The 12,778-nt window shown below is 48.0% G+C and overlaps 1 protein-coding gene across 1 annotated transcript in view; it reads right to left on the bottom strand.

Annotated features, from left to right (window-relative positions):
- Window positions 1-2,735: 2,735 nt before the first annotated feature.
- ptc (protein patched) overlaps window positions 2,736-12,778 on the bottom strand; it is a 130,707-nt gene continuing 120,664 nt past the window's right edge. Inside the window, exons 12-18 of the mRNA XM_080286278.1 lie at window positions 11,125-12,088; window positions 8,529-8,683; window positions 8,032-8,193; window positions 7,670-7,857; window positions 6,998-7,372; window positions 3,394-3,899; window positions 2,736-2,923 (exon numbers count right to left, since the gene is read on the bottom strand). Coding sequence (XP_080142404.1) covers window positions 2,736-2,923; window positions 3,394-3,899; window positions 6,998-7,372; window positions 7,670-7,857; window positions 8,032-8,193; window positions 8,529-8,683; window positions 11,125-12,088 — 2,538 coding nt within the window. The remainder of the gene's footprint in view (window positions 2,924-3,393; window positions 3,900-6,997; window positions 7,373-7,669; window positions 7,858-8,031; window positions 8,194-8,528; window positions 8,684-11,124; window positions 12,089-12,778) is intronic.

Genomic DNA, 12,778 nt, shown 5'->3' with positions numbered 1-12,778 from the left:
TTCATCAACCATTTTTTTATATATTCTATTTGTCTTATCCACACTTTTTTTTTTTTATATATATTAGTCCATCCTCGCCCCTCCCCCCCTCTCTCTCCTCCATCTTGCCTATTCTCCCCTCCTGTTACCTGTACTTCCTGTGTTCTCCTCCTCCTCTGTTTTTCCTAATCCTCATTCTCTTCATAACTATGCTACTTCTAAAACAGTGCAGCACTTGAGAGAGAGAGAGAGAGAGAGAGAGAGAGAGAGAGAGAGAGAGAGAGAGAGAGAGAGGAGGGAGAGGTTAGGCTAGGTACCGCTTCAGTATTATTAAGTAGTTTTTTCTTGCCCCTCATAAATCAACCTCCCTCTCTCTCTCTCTCTCATACACCACACACACACACACACACACACACACACACACACACACACACACCTGTATTCTGACCCTTTTTGGGTATTGTGATTAGTTCCCTTGTCTGAATATCTTATGCTGTGTGTGTGTGTGTGTGTGTGTGTGTGTGTGTGTGTGTGTGTGTGTGTGTGTGTGCGCTTCCTATGTTCATTTCTCATTCATTCTCTTCAACTCATTCCATTTTTTCTGTATGTTCATTGACTCTCTCTCTCTCTCTTACCATATGTTTTTAATTACGCCAGCAAAATACAAATAGCTAAGCAGAGAGAGAGAGAGAGAGAGAGAGAGAGAGTATTACCCAATTCACCACGGGCCCAGGCTGAGGGGGGGGGGGTGGCGGCGAGATCAAAGGAAAAGGAACTGTTATTGAATCCTTCACACGATCACTTGGCGAGAATCGAGAGAAAAAAAAAAGAGAAAAAGAGAGAAAAGAGAGCGAGAAGGGCGGCGACTGTGAGGCTGAGCTACTATACCTGAGAGAGAGAGAGAGAGAGAGAGAGAGAGAGAGAGAGAGATATGCGGCTAGAAGGATGTCTAAGTTTATTTATTTGGTATATATTAATTAGCATAGACGTGCTCTGTGTGTGTGTGTGTGTGTGTGTGTGTGTGTGTGTGTGTGTGTGCTTCGGGCAGGGAAAGTGTGTATATGTCTGGAGTGGATGTGTTTTTTTAAGAAGCAGTAACTAATTCATCATTCCTCCTTCAACCTGTAATCACTCTTTTGTAACGTGTGTGTGTGTGTGTGTGTGTGTGTGTGTGTGTGTGTGAGAGAGAGAGAGAGAGCGGGGGTAGTGTCATGGGAGTATTTGTCGCTTCTGAATTGGGACAAAAATGTCTGGACGTGTTTACATCAGTCACCCCTCGCAGGATGCGGTGTACGGCAACAGACAGATAGACAAACAAGACAGATGCAGACACATGGAAACCAAAAGTACAATGACAAAGATAAAAACATAAATGAAGGTACAGTATATTGTAGATAATTTCCCAGAAGAGTTAATGATGCAACTAAAAATAATATGTTATGAAGGCAGCTCATGTTATAACCTGTAATAACATCGCCATGATATGCCTGTATAAGTTCATACAAAATCATGGGGAAGTGATGACTAAGCTGTTTTTGAAGATGAGGGAGACGGTGGGGACGGAGAGGAGAGAATCTTAAATGAGAAGGGGATAGAGAGGAATTTAAAAGGGAGGTGGGAATTGCAATGGGAAGGGAGAGTTGGAGAAGGAGAGGGGCTTCAAGGGAGAGGGATGCAGAGGAAGAGTCGGAGGGTAGGAATGGTATGGGGGGCAGTTTATAGAATCCTCATTCCTCACACATTTTTTCTCAAAGGAAAAGTAGAAGACGGCGATGACGACAAAGGAAAAGAAAAGGGAAAGGAGGAGTAGGAGGAGACTAGCCATTGGGAATAAGAGGGTGGGATGGGAGTAAAGGACAAGCAAAGGGTGGGACGATCACAGGAGAGTGGGGGGCAACTGGGGAAAGATATGGGGATGGGGGTCAAGTGAGGATGTGCATGGGAGAAGGATGAATTAAGAGGCAAACGGGGATATGGGTGGAGAAGGGGGATAGGGTCAAGCGGGGGTGGAGAAGTGAGGGGGTAGAGAGCAGGGGTGGTAGGGAGGGAGGGGTTTTGCAGTGCTATTTAACAACTGACTCGGCCGTCTCAGCAGAGATTCATGTGGGCATTTTACTAATTTAATGACCGGAACCGAACCTGATGTGGACCACCGTGGTGGTGGTGGTGGGATGTGGTGAGGTGATAGTGGTATAGTGGAGGTGGCGGGTAGATATGGTGGTGATGGTGGTGTGGTGGTAGCAGCGGCATAGAAATGTGCAAGGGACTGGTATTAAGTAGTGTTGTGGTATAGCAGCTCTGCATGATATGAATAATAAATGGCAGAGGTAGTGATGGATAAGTAGCAATGGTTGTTGTGGGATAACAGGGGAGATAATGGAGGAAGGAAAGACACAAGTGGTCTGGGTGAATGCCAAACGTCTTTTCCTGTCTTCTACATTACAATATTATACTCGAGAAAGAAACAAACGTATGCATTTTTTATACCTCAAAGAAATAATTTAAAAAAGAAAAATGGTGGCCCAGTCAAGTCTACCAATCATACAATCCTTTTTTGCTCCAAGTGCAACGACCCAGGGATACTCTGTGTTGTAATCTGAGGGCAGCGCTACACTGAGTGAGTGGATGGTCGCTGACCCCCTTCACCAGAAAGCTATCATAAGAAATTTAGATACAAAAATAAAGATGACAGAAATTAGGGAGAATGGTAGCATATCTAGATAAAGATATTTAGATAAATTCAGTCTGTACTAACCTCACTTGTACCCCTCTTCATCCACGTCTGAACACCCTTTAGAAGAAGAGGGTGAGGGGTGGGTGGAAGATGAGGTTGAGGCTGCATTCCCTCCTTCCCCTCTTCCTCCACTACTGCTACTGTTACTACTGCGCCTACTGCTACGTCTGGTGCTACTGCTGCTGCTCCGGTACGTGGGTTCCACTGCTCCTGGAGAGGGAAGAGCCTATTAGTGAAATAATTTCTTGAGGAATGAGAATAAAAAAAAAAACATTCATACTTCTCTGAGGTGGATGCCATGTAGAAGGCTGGTTGACTTTGAAGCTGAGTGTAATCACTCACGTATGACAAATTAGCCGGCCCAAAACGTACATAATGCCATTCAGGGGTTAAACATGCCATGCCTCGGCCCACAACACCCCTGATGGGGCAATACAGGACTAGATGATGGATAAAATTGACTGAAGTGATGCAAAAAATAGTATGAAAGGAATCACAAATAGCATTAAACGTCAAATCTGTGTTCTTTGAGGATGCTGCAATTAAAAAGGAGACTAGAAAGCTATACAGTGCACGGTACTGCATGAAATACAGCATGCACAGGATAATATTCGAGTAATATGTGCAATACAGTGATGAAGATGGTGTGTGAGACATGATATACTGCAACAACAACTCACCAGGCAGTGGCGTGTGTAGCTCCACTTTAACCTTGGCCGTGGCTGTCACTTTGGTGGTTACATGATGGTCGTGCCTCTCTGTCGTGGTCGTAGCGGGTGAGGTAGTTGTTTCCACCACCACCTGTGGCTCCACAACAATCTCATGTGACGACTTTAGCGACTGAGATGACCGAGTGGATGACGATGGTTCTTCGGTGATGGTGGTGAGGGAAAGGTTTGATCCGTGGTGTCTGGGGTACATGGACGACCCATTATTACTACTGGATCGTCTCATACCTCGTCCCCCAGAACTGGCACGCCCAGAGCTTCTTCTGGATGAACTGCTGTGGGAGTGGGAGTGTGTTGGCTGTGGTGACGGGGGTGGGGATGGTGTTGGTAGTCGGTCTGGGTGGTTCCTTGGTACAACTTCCGCAGGAGGCCCCACAAGGGAAAGCAGCACTGGTAGAAAGACCAGGCCATCCAATACCCCTAATACAGTAAGGGCAAGGAGCACGTAGAAGAAGTACCTTTGAAATAAAAAAAAAACAGAAAAAAGTTAATATCCCAAACATAGTAAGGGTACAGAGCACATAAAAGTAATTGTGGAAAGAAAAAGCAAGTAGAGCATGCAGAACTATCTGTGCAGAAAAACATAGTAAGTTATTACACCAGACACAGTAAGGTCGAGGGGGACGTAGAATTACTCGTGGAAAAACGCACGATGTTAATATACCGGATATTCTGCATGAAGACTGTTGTCACGTATCATAAGTAACTATTTTGGGGATGAAAGGGTGAGCACGTTAGTTGTGATCTTTGTAAATTGCTAACGAAGGATTCTCGGTAAACATTTCATGCAAGACTTTTTTTTTTTTTTTTTTTTTTGAGGGGGTAGGAAGTTTCTTGCGTTTTAGCATAGCTTTAATTAAAGTTTCTATGCATTCAATCCATTATTCAAAACTGACGGTGTACAAATACAGTTACTTTTCTATCTGCTTCAAATCCCTCTACTGTACTTGCAGACCTGACTATTACCACGCCAGGTCACCTACAATCGCTGGGAAATAGGTGGGTACTTCTACTTACATATCTGTTTATTTCCACATCTGACCACCATTAATTGCCCGTTACACCTTGATCACTCTCTCTACTGTCCTCCTACACCCGGCTACACTCAAACTACACCTTTTTCTTACAGCTTTCTATGCCACTATTACACTATACTCTTCCAATACACTCTACAACCCTCAAACACCCAACTACATTTACACTCAACACCCCAGCTACTGCTATACCTTTCTACACCCTCACTACACCCACTTAAATCTTCCTAGGTCTTCTCTAGTCCTCCTCCACCCAGATACATTCACACTCTGCACCCTTCACTATTCCTGCATCTTTAAAACATGAATTTAACTCCTCTTATGCCTCTCTAAATCCACCTCCGCATATCACCTCTTTTTCCCATTAGCTCTAAATCCACTGACACTTACATTTAACTTCCTATGCTTTCCATACACCAAGTAACACGTACCAAAACTCTCCACACCTACCTACACTTAAACTTTGGGCATCAATTTTACATTCAGCAGCACTTGCCAATCCCTCCACCCTACAACCTTGCCACACCTACAACTTTTTATCCATTCGGATTTACGTCACGTTTTTTCGACATGGCCAGTGCAAGACTCGGTAAAAACATTTCTGTTGACGCTGCCTTCTCTCTCGTAAACCTCTCAAGTTCCCACCCCTATCATTTCCATCTACCCAAAAACCTCCTTTCCCCTCCATCATGATAATTTTTCTTCATTACTTCTCTACCCACCTCTCTTTCTCTCTCTCTTGCCCTCTCCTCCCCTCACTCAGCTGTACCCCTTACTCCCCTCCCTCCCCAACATCGGATCAGGGGTGAGTGTGAAGTTTTTGCGAGGCTTGGATGACTATAATTTGTGGATGAATGAGATCCCATCGCCCGCTCCATTCATACCCCTCCCCCTCTCCCATCTCCCCCAACCACACGCCCCACCCAGCCCTGCCCTATCCCTGCTCTGCCCTGCCCCGCCCCATTTTCAGTTCCCTTTCTGTTCAATTTGTTTGCAAAGATCTGTTTAGGTGTACCTTATTTTGACTCACCCCAGCAAGAGCTTCGTCATCTCTGCTCTGTCCTGCCTTGTATTCTCCCCTTCCCTGCCCGCATCGCATATTACCACTCCATTCATGCTGAGGGATATGGGTGGAAGAGGGGACGCGATGGGATAGATGATGGAAGGAAGTGGGAGAGACAAAAGGGAATTAAATTTGGTATACGACAAAGGGCGGGGAAATAATTATGACGTGAGGAAGAAATACGTTGGGGAGAGGACGAAGGAGGGAAGGGAGAGCCGACTAGGCGAAGAGAAGTGACAGTAGACAGCGAGAAAAAGTAGTGAGGGGAGGGAATAGGGGTCGAAAGAATAGATAAGGGAGAAGGGAAGGGACTGGAGAGAAATAGTATGTAATTAAAGAAGAAGAAAAAAAGAGGGGATGGAAATGGGAAGGGAGGGTGAGGGGGAGGAGAGGAGAGGGAAGGCGAGAGGTGAGAGGGGAAGGAAAGGAGGAAGGGGAGGGATGAGAGAGGAGGGGCAGCCACATCTCACCCCCCCCACCCCCAAGCTCTCCTTACATCAACAAACGTCTCGCAGAAAACGAGACGCTAGTGGTATACAACAGTACGCCTTGGGTGGTCCCGTATGTGTGTGTGTGTGTGTGTGTGTGTGTGTTTGAGAGAGAAAGAGAGAGAGAGAGAGAGAGAGAGAGAGAGAGAGAGAGAGAAGGAGGGACAAGTGCGCATGATAAGTATGATAAATGTGTGTATATACTTATATTATTTGATGGGGGATCTTGAATATAAACAAAACAACACACACTGTTTACCTTTCATAATACACACTTTAAGGACGGTACGTGTTACTTGAGAATGTTTACTCGATATGAAATATTTTAATAAGCTTGATTCTATCCCTTCACGCTGAGGACGTCTTTCCTACGCTAAATATAATCGTGTGGTGTTAGAGAAAAAGAAAATACGACTTCCTTAAGATAAACAAAAAGAGAAAATGAACAACTTCCTCCTGCTTACCTGTCTCTCTATCTATTCATACACAATTATCCGTCTATTCATCACCTGACGCCATATCCCAGTACTGCGTGTCATTCAGCACCAAAGGAGAACAGATCTCCAGACCTTATCGAGGTTCAACAGTACCAGTTCTTTATTCCATCCTCCTCCTTTCAACAAAGAGACAACCCTATCCTTTTTTCAGAGCCAAACTGCAGTCATTCACTCCTTTCTACACTCGCTTCCAGCATGTAGTCTTCTAATTTCCTTTCACTCCTTCCACCATACACTCCACCCTACCTTCATTCTATCTCACTTACTTTCCAGCTCATACTTCACCAGCTTGGATCCCACTCACCCTTCCAGGATGACCACCACCCTACTTCTTTTACTCCGTTGCAGTTCATCATTCTTCCCTCTCCCTTCTCTTTTCCCCTCAAGAATCCTTCATTCCATTACATTCTGTTCTCTCGTCCCACAGCACTCAAGTGCATGCCACCCTGGCTTGCTGCACACATTCCATCTTACCTCCTGATGAAGTCGAACTCGGAGAAGAGCAACATGATCGATGCAATGAGCGTTGATGCAGCCCCATGCAGCACTGGGGCGGCCATGTGTTGCAGCGCCAGGATCACCCGCCGGTCCCTCCCACCCACCGATGTCAGAAAGCCCACAGTCACATGAACGCAGAACTCCACCCCGACACCCACGCTGATGATCAACAAAACGGCAGGCACAGCAGAGAGTTTAATACCCAGGATGCCAAGGACACCAAAGAGCTGTAGGACAAGGGTGGCCAGGAGGAGGACGACCAGCGCTGAGGCCCAGATGTTCATGAGTACCACTGCAAGCACCACAAACACTGCTGTAAGCACAGCCAGCAGTGCCAGCACTAGGTAAAACCTGAGAGGTGTGGAGAGAAGGAGTATTAGAATATATCTGCAGGATTAAATACAACAGATAAAGTACAGTATTAGTGCATTTAAACTGGGCAACTATTAGGGAGAATCTGTGAGGTGTAGGAGATGTAATATTCAAATAAATGTGAAGATTTCAGTACTAAAATTAAAGTATTACTGAACTTAACTTGAATTGGAAAAGCACAATAATTCAGATTTGGTTCACCTGCACTTGGTTTGCTGTGTTTAGGCTGGGCCAAGTTCAGTTGGACTGTGCTGGATTAGTTGAATTTCAACCCACCTGAGTTTGATGTACTGCTCCCAGAAGGTGAAAGGGACACCAGTGGGGAAGTTTGGCAGTCCAAGGTTGTAGAACTTGGTACAGATGGCCCTGACCTGCTGTATCATGTCCGTTATGGCCTCGGTGTCGCCCAGTTGGTGCAGGTAGAATGGCAGCTGAGTGTACACCAGAGGCTGGCTTTTGGGTATCTGTAGGAAAAAGCATGAACACAAATATATTCACTGGACATGGGCATTTCTTTTCATCTAGAAAGAGAAGCCTAATCACAGAAAGCCAAGGTGGTTGTCACAAAAAGGGAGCCTACCCCCCCCCCTCTCTCTCTCTTACATGCATGTGTGTGAGTGTGTGTGTACGTCACCTACCCTAAGATCCTCGTCATATCTGTCGTGTGACCAATGCCGTGGTTCTGGTCTGAGGTCTGCCTGTGAGGCGCTATAGGCCAGGGAATCTGTGTTTACCCACGCCGTCAGGTAGTTGTAGAATGCCTTAGGGTTGATGATGCCATCAGAGTCCACCAGCCGGATCTGTGACCACGGAAAAAAGAAAATCATCACTTTAAAATAGCATCGCCAAAAACACTACCAAAATCTTTATCATCCATCTTCTCTCTATCACTTTCCTTGTGCTTGTACTCATATTTAAAAGTATGGAAATAATTGTAAAAAGATATGTCAGTATGTCCATCTGATGTCAAACACCCCAACTTGTGAGGGGTGTCCTGACAATATGCAGATAAGCACTGATAAAACAAACTTCATTGGTTTAGTGACGAGTACAATGAAATTATTAAGAACCTGAATAAAGAATGTCTCGCAACTCCACCCTCATACACCATACACACACCTGCCACCACACCTACCTGAGTGAGGAGTGACACGTCTATGGGGTTGTCGACGTGTCCCGTTTGCACGAGGAGTTTATATGCCAATATGCCCTCGTCAGAGGCGTTCTGGTGCCATTTGTCTTGTGTAATGCGCCCGTCTCGCCAGTCCCGGTCAAAGGCGGCTTGCAGGCCTGGGGCAGAAGCGTTGGTGAGATAAATGGAAAGTGAGATATTAATACAGCAGATAGGAGAATAGCTAAATGTATATGCATCAGTCGCGGTTATGGCAGCTTGAATGCCTGGGAGCAGACGAGATGGGAAGTTAGACAGATAGATATAGGCAGACAAAGTTACATTCACAAGCAACTTGAACAGCTGTAAACAGAAGGCTTTTTGTTTGGAGGATAAAGAAAGAAACGTGAGAAACAGCATCCTAGTCTGGTCAAAACTGCTATATCTACAGAATAAACACAATTTCCGTTTCTGGTTCTTGTTCAAAAGAAAGGCAGGGGAGGGACGGGCAGGGAGGAGGGGAGAGGAGGGGTGATGGACAGGGGAGGGGAGAGGAAAGAGACGGAGTGAGAAAGGGAAGGGGGGAGGAGAAAGGGGACAGGAGGAGTTTAAGAGATGGGGGAAGGGGGATGGATGGGGAGAGGAGAGATGAGGGGTGAGAGATGGGGGAGAGGGGAAAAGAGAGAGGAAGGGTGTAAGAAACAAGGAGGGAGGAAAGGGAGAGCAGAGATGAAGGATGTAAGAGACTGGAAGGGGGGACAGAAAGGGGAGAGAGGAGGGGTTAAGAGACAGGAAGAAGAAAGAGGAGGGGTGAAAGAGACAAGGAGAGGGAAGGAGTGGTGAGAGGCAGAGTAGGGTGTCAGAAGAATGTCAGAGGGTGTGGGTGTGAGTGTGAGAGGCAGGGTGTACGGTATAAGGATGGAGCTGGTGGCAGGGTGTGAGAGGCAGGGTAGGGTGTCAGTGCCAGGGTGTGCCAAGCCTCATCAGATCACCAGACGGGATGAAAGGCGGCGAGGTAGGTGGGCTGGGGGTGATGCCAGGTGCGCTCTCTCTCTCTCTCTCTCTCTCATCCCTTCAAAAATTTATCTACATTTCCCCCATTCCTCCTTTTATTGTCTTTGCGTGATTATCTTTCCGTCCATCTTCATTTTTCATTCTTGCCAGTTTCTTTCCCTTCCTTCTCCATTCATGACTTCTTGTGTCCCTTCCCTCTTCTCACTTATTTTTCCGTTCTCTTCTCTTCTTCCCCTTTCGTCACTGCATATCAGACTATCTCCGTGTTTTCCTCCCCTCCCTGCCTCCCCCATCCATCTCTTTCCCCTCCTTATCACCATCTGTCTCTGCCCCCCTAATTTCCTCCCCGCCTCTGTTATCTGTCTGTCTGGCCCAAAACCACCTCTCCCCACCCACACAATCTGCCTTCTTTTTTCTCTGTCTCTTGTTTGCATGTGTCCTTTCTACTCTCCCTCCATCCTCTCTCTCTCCTTCCCTCCCCTCTTCAGTTCCGCTTACTTCTTCCCTTCCATTTTTCAGTCTCTCTATCTTTCCCTGTTCTTTCTCTACCCCCCCCTCTCTTCCTCTCTCCCTTCTCCTTCCCTTCCATATTTACTTTCTCATATTTCTTCCTCCTTCAGTTTTTTCTTGCTATTCCCCCCCTCTCCCTTCTCTCCCTCTCTCTCTCTCATTTTTAGTTTATCTTTCTTCTTCCATTTTCCCTTCCTATTCCCCCTCCCTCCTCGTCCTCTCTCTCCCCCTCCCAAAGAACTGGAGGCATCACTCAGCCAGCGAGCAAAATAAACGACGGAGCTAAAAATATGCCCACCATAACGCACAGGGGAAGGGGGAGTGGGATATTACTGGGGGGGAGGGAGACAGAAAGGGGGAAGGGGTAGGGAGAGGGGGGGGAGGGTTGTTGAACAGTAAGTGAAATTGTAGGAAAGGAAGGAGGGAAGGAGAAAGCGAAAGAAATACTAAAGAGGAAATAGGAGGCAGAGATAAAAGGAAGGAGAAAATAGATGGGAAGTGAGGATGGATGGATGGATAGATGGATGGATGGATGGAAGGAGAAGGGAAGGGCTAAGAGAATGAGAAAACGTGAGAAAAACTGCGGGAAGGAGAGAGGAAGAGAGAAAAGAGAGAGAGGGGGGGGAGCAGAGAATGAAGGAAGGGAGAAAATGTACTGAAGGAAAGAGGGGCAGAGGACAGAGGACGGAGGAATACTGGAAGAGAAAAAGACTGAGGGATGGGAGGAGGAGGGAAAGATGAAGGAAAGGAAGAGAGTAAAAGGCCAAGGGTGGAGGGAACAGAGAAGAGGACGGAGGGAGTTTGGAAGAGGAGGAGGAAATGGGAGAAATGGAGTTCCCCGAGCTAAGCCCTGTATTGGACTATATAGCCCCGCTAGGGTTACATGAGCGAGCTACCACTCCCAGCACGGCAGCCCGGGCGAGGCTCGAACTCGCAATCCCCCGATTACGAGTCCAGCGCGCTACCACTGTGCTACCGCGCTCCCCTAGAGGAGGAGGAAGAGAAGAGAAGAGCAATATTTAACGAGAGAGAGAGAGAGAGAGAAAATTAATAAGAAACAAGTCACAATATAAAAGCGAGAGCCAGGGACACTAACCTGTGAGCCAGTCCCTGAAGAGTGACAGCCAGAATTCAGGAAGGCCTCCGTCATCGTTCTTAATAATTGCCGTGACCCTGGCGAAGGCTTGGTGGTACTGGTGCAGGAGGTGCTGGTGACGCGGGTACTCCACGTCACCGCCCGTCACCGCCACCAGGTTGTAGAAGCCGAAGTACTTATGTTGTGCGGTGAGGAAGGCATGTTCTGGCGACGAAGCGGGGACTACTTCGGTGAGCGCTAGTCCGTCGCTAACTCTGCTGACGCCCCACGCCGCCCCTGCCACAGAAACAGCAAGCCCTACCACCGCCGCAGCCTTTACCGCGCCGTGGGTCAGGGTTGCGCCATATGCTGCCGCCAGTCCGCCTAAACTCCACCCGCATGCTGCCCGCACGCCCGCAGCCCACGCCCTTGCAAGGCCAGCACACCGCCCGCCTGAAGCCACCAGGTCCCGGGTTGAGGTGTTGGTGGCTATGGATTCCAGGGAGGGGGCGGCGGGTGAAGGGGGAGCCCAGCATTCCCGGGGGGCGGCGGGGGGCACCACTTGGGTCACCGTGCCTCCTGCAGGAGGTGGCAGGGCTCGTGTCACTGTGGTCTTCCTGGCAGGGTCTGATAAGGGGGTCTGCTGGGGCCTGGGGTGTCGTATCCCACCCCGCCCCTCCTCGACTCCCGAGGGTGTGGGTGTGAGAGGATGTAGCGGCAGGACGCGATGGACGGGGGCTGGGGGAAGGCAGCACAGGATGTCTGGGCGGCGTGCACGACGGCGACGCAGGTCCAGGGTCATGAGGGCCGGGAAGACTGTGAGGGCGGCCAGTACGTTGACCAGCAGGAGGATGGCGGCCTGCTGGCAGAAGCACCGCAAAGCAGGTACAGGCACCAGCGACCCTGCCAGGAACCCTCCCACGTTGCACACAGACGTCAGCACCACAGACACACCGGCACGCTTCACCACCTCACCCACACGTTCCTGAAACACACCAACACCAACACATTAGTGTACTACAGGATCCTGAAGAAAGTACATGGGCACTTAACACCTCATGGCATTACTGAACACCGAAACAATAAACACTGTGACATAGCCTAGCAGTACCACACAGCAGTAAATACTGACATACCAGTGTAGTGTAGAACCGTGACAGAGTCCGTCTCTTAATAAACACAAACTGGACAACGGCTATAATATCTAATGCTGCCTTCCACTCACTCCCTGCTCTCGCCGTTACATGAAGCCCACTATCTGCAACAATCCTTAAATATCTGGGAGGTTACGATGGCTGCTGGCACTGCATAAAGACATCGTCCTCATATCTAACTTAACCAATATGAGTCCTAATATTTTTCATCTAACGTATTTTCTTTCTTCATTGTTAGATTTCCTTATTCGTCGCCCTCCCCCCCAGCTAGTCCTCTAATCTCTTGCTCTTATTCCCCTTGTAACTCTTACGTATCACCTCTCCACTTCTCTCCGTCCTTGCCCCCTCTCCCCTCCGCCCACACGCCCCCAGCAGCGGTCAGGGGAGGGGGGAAGGGGAGATATCGGTGCATCAGACAACACGGCACTCCAAGGTGGACCCCCTCCCCCTTCCCCTCTCGCTCTTCTCTTCCTTTCTCCCTCTGTCTTTGTACATTCTCTTCCTCACCCTTTTCCTTAGTC

Source organism: Coenobita brevimanus, chromosome 110 (assembly GCF_032717465.1).
Source record: "Coenobita brevimanus isolate Jiangsu-jjx chromosome 110, ASM3271746v2, whole genome shotgun sequence".
In the NCBI taxonomy this organism is placed as follows: Eukaryota; Metazoa; Arthropoda; class Malacostraca; order Decapoda; family Coenobitidae; genus Coenobita; species Coenobita brevimanus.
This window is presented reverse-complemented; position numbering and strand designations above follow the sequence as displayed.